Source organism: Pseudophryne corroboree, chromosome 8, assembly GCF_028390025.1.
Source record: "Pseudophryne corroboree isolate aPseCor3 chromosome 8, aPseCor3.hap2, whole genome shotgun sequence".
Lineage (NCBI taxonomy): Eukaryota > Metazoa > Chordata > Amphibia > Anura > Myobatrachidae > Pseudophryne > Pseudophryne corroboree.
In genome coordinates, this window is record NC_086451.1 from 294,349,501 (window position 1) to 294,353,057 (window position 3,557).

At 53.6% G+C, this 3,557-nt stretch overlaps 1 protein-coding gene across 1 annotated transcript; it reads left to right on the forward strand.

The window, feature by feature from the left end:
- Positions 1-1,051: 1,051 nt before the first annotated feature.
- On the forward strand, positions 1,052-3,250 carry LOC134947727 (uncharacterized). The gene is made up of 2 exons (XM_063935661.1): positions 1,052-2,931; positions 3,018-3,250. The coding sequence occupies exon 1, from the start codon at positions 1,317-1,319 to the stop codon at positions 2,367-2,369; it is 1,053 nt and encodes a 350-aa protein (XP_063791731.1). The 5' UTR covers positions 1,052-1,316; the 3' UTR covers positions 2,370-2,931; positions 3,018-3,250.
- The last annotated feature ends 307 nt before the right edge of the window (positions 3,251-3,557 follow it).

Consider the following 3,557-nt stretch of genomic DNA (forward strand, 5'->3'; position numbering starts at 1 on the left):
CATCGCAAATTTACAACGGTGGATTATTTTATTTTTATTTTTTTACGCGGCCAGCAGGGGGCGCCACGCGCACGGACCTGCGTCCCGCTTACATTTGCCGGGCTTATATATTATTTATATTATTTTGGCCAAGTCCGCGGAGCTCGTGTGAGAAGGGCATTTGGCCGTAAAATCGCGGAGCCCGAAAACCGGGCCTGATATTAATTCAATCCAGAGGGAAGGTTGCCCAAGTCCGCGGAGCTCAGGTGAGAAGGGCATTCAGCCGTAAAATTGCCGAGCCCGAAAACCGGGTCTGATATTAATTCAATCCAGAGGGAAGGTTGCCCAAGTCCGCGGAGCTCAGGTGAGAAGGGCATTCGTCAGAAAAATCGCGGAGCCCGAAAACCGGGTCTGATATTAATTCAATCCAAAGGGAAGGTTGCCCAAGTCCGCGGAGCTCAGGTGAGAAGGGCATTCGTCAGAAAATCGCGGAGCTCGCAGCCGCGCTCTATACATTCCCCCCTTGCCCATCGCAGCGCCCCCTGGTGGGCTTAATCCGGTACTACGATTTGTGGAAGTCTTGCCGATGAGTGGAGACTGGCACCCCTCGGGCCGGGACAGGCTTCCAGGAGCCTGGGGAAAATCGGAGCATGTGACGCAAAAGTGTCGCGCGCGCCACCCGATACGTGACTCTAATAAGAACCACCTCTACGGATGTGTAATAGGAAGCACGTGCCGGGGCCTGGGCCCTTGATTCCCCGAACCCTGTATTCACGGTGGGCGTGGTTAGACAGAAAGCGCGGGCTTGGTACGGTGTGTGCGCCACAAACCCCGGAAGTCCTGGGTCTGCTGGTCCCATTGAGACAATGGACGGAACCGACGGCAGTGACGAAGACTATCTCCCCGACTCGTCAGAGTTGAGCAGCTCGGATGATAGTGGAGGGGAGGAGACGTCTTTTCACGGCAGGCAGGTTCTGGAAGTGTCCGGGGCTTGCTCCGCGGAGGCCGACCCAAGTCTCCATCCGGCCCGCGCAGTGTCGGTCCAGGTACTTACCCGAAAAGCAGATGGTTCGATTGCATGTAACAAGAAAAATTTCTGCCTGTGGTGCGAGAGGCCATTCTCAAAAATTGCGAGACATGTGCAAGCTGTCCACCACAATGAGCATGAGGTAGCAAGGGCACTCAGCTTTCCGAAGCGCTCCAGGGAAAGGACAGTGCAGCTAGACCTGATTCGCACCCGGGGAAACTTTGCCCATAATGTCGGGGTTCTCCGTGAGGGCAGCGGAGTCCTCCTACCGTGCAAGCAGCCGTAAGAAGCAACGGCTCCCCAAGATTTCATGCACTGTGTAAAATGTAAAGGGCTATTCTCCAGGAAGCACCTGTGGCGCCATGTGAAGAGGTGCCTGCTCCGCAAAAGTGACAGCCCCAAACCTGGAAGAACCAGGGTGCAGGGTCTCTTCACTTACGCCACACCTCTCCCGAAGGATGTTGGCACCGGCCTCTGGAAGTTGCTGAGCGAAATGAATTACGATGATGTGGTACCGGTAATCAAAGGGGACCGCTGTATTATGCAGTTCGGTCAGCACCTCTACAACCGTCTGGGGTCTGATGTCAGCAAGCATGATTACATCCGTCAGAAGCTCAGAGAGGTGGGGCGGCTTCTGCTGAAGGCGATGAAGGTCACACCGTTGCGGTGTATGGAAGATTTCATTTGCCCACCGAATTTCCTGCAAGTGGTGCATGCTGTGAGGAGCCTGGCCGGTTACGATGACCGCACCAATACATATAAAATACCCTCGTTGGCTCTGAAGGTGGGACACAGCTTGCAGAAGATTTCTGCTATGGTGGAGTGTCAGGCACTGATGGAGGGCAGTGCCCTGACAGTGGAGCGTGCCCGAAACTTTCGGAAAATTTATGAGGCGAGGTGGAGCGAGCTCATCTCCACTGCTGCCCTGAAGGCACTTCGAGAGATAAAATGGAATGCACAGCTGCTTCTGCCCTTCACTGATGATGTTAAGCACTTGAACCTGTACCTCCTTGACCGTCAGCGAGAGTACATTGATGAGTTGTCCGCCCACCCTTCCAAAAAGCAGTGGTCCATGTTGGCCAAAGTTACCCTCACGCAGCTGATTCTCTTCAACCGCAGGAGAGAAGGTGAGGTTTCCAAGATGCGGCTCTCCTCCTTCGATTTACGGCACACAGCCGATTTGCAGGGTGATGTGGCCCAGGCCCTGTCAGAGCTGGAGAAGGCACTCTGTCGTCACTTCTCCCGTATTGAGATTCTTGGGAAAAGAGGCAGGAAAGTCCCTGTCCTGTTATCCCCAAGCATGCAGAAAGCGATGGAGCTCCTCACAGAGAAGCGGACAGAATGTGGTGTGACCCCACACTAAATCTACATGTTTGCTAGGCCAACATCCATGTCCCATTATAGGGGATCCGACTGCATACGTCTCTACGCCCGGGAGTGTGGGGCCAAGCACCCCGAAGCATTATCTTCCACCCGCCTATGGAAGCGTGTGGCTACACTTTCCAGGGTCCTCAACCTGAGCGATACAGAGATGGATCAGCTTGCTGATTTCCTTGGACATGATATCCGGGTGCATCGGCATTATTACCGCCTCCCGGAGGGTACCCTTCAACTGGCCAAGTTGAGCAAGCTCTTTCTGGCTCTCGAGCAAGGGAGAATGGCTGAATTCAGGGGCCACAGTCTGGAAGAGATCTCCATTGATCCAAACGGTAGGAATCACTTGACAGTGTGGCTCCAGGGACTGACTGTCTAAGTGGGCTGGTGTGATCGGTTTCCCTGTCCTTCTCTATCCACAGAGCTGATCCAGGTGGTGAGCGATGACTCTGGGGATGAGCCAGAGAGTCAAGATACCGAGGTTCCCATGGGGCACATGGGAATAGAAGCCGGCAGCGTGGTGTTGGCGGCGGATGGAGGTGCAGCTAAAGGTGGGTGTGACTGTCCATTCCATTTGAGATGCGTCCATGACTGGTGGTGGCGTTGCGTGGTGACTGACCTTTCCTCTCCCGCACAGGTGATGGAAGGGGTGCCAAGCGCAATCCGTGGACCCCATCAGAAGTGAAAGCTGTTGAACGTCACATGATTCGGTTCATTCGCTCATTCAAGGTGTCGGGCAAGAATGACTGTGATGCGTGCCTAAGGGCAGAACGACAAGCGCTGAAGGCTCGGAACTGGCTCTCGGTTAAGTTTTACATTAAGAACCGAATTACTGCTGAAATGAGAAAGTCCCTTTCCTGAATAAAATGTATCTGCTGCTGAATACATGTTTCCTCTATCTCTGGTTAACCCTGAAAATAAATCAGTTATGTGGGTGTCCTCACGAGGCAGGTATTCCTGAATAGGTCCCCATGAGGTCCAGGGTCCTTCTGGTATTTGATACTGATTTAGCGGTCAATTTGGTAAGGCGCAATGTGAATGTGATTCCCTCGGTGGGTGCGGACCCCTGGTCATGCTGCTCGGGTGCAAGGAAAAAGGTGTCCCCATGAGGAAGGTTCCAGACATATGTCCCGATGAGGATAGAAAAACGAGTATGTGTGTGTGTGTGTGTGTGTGT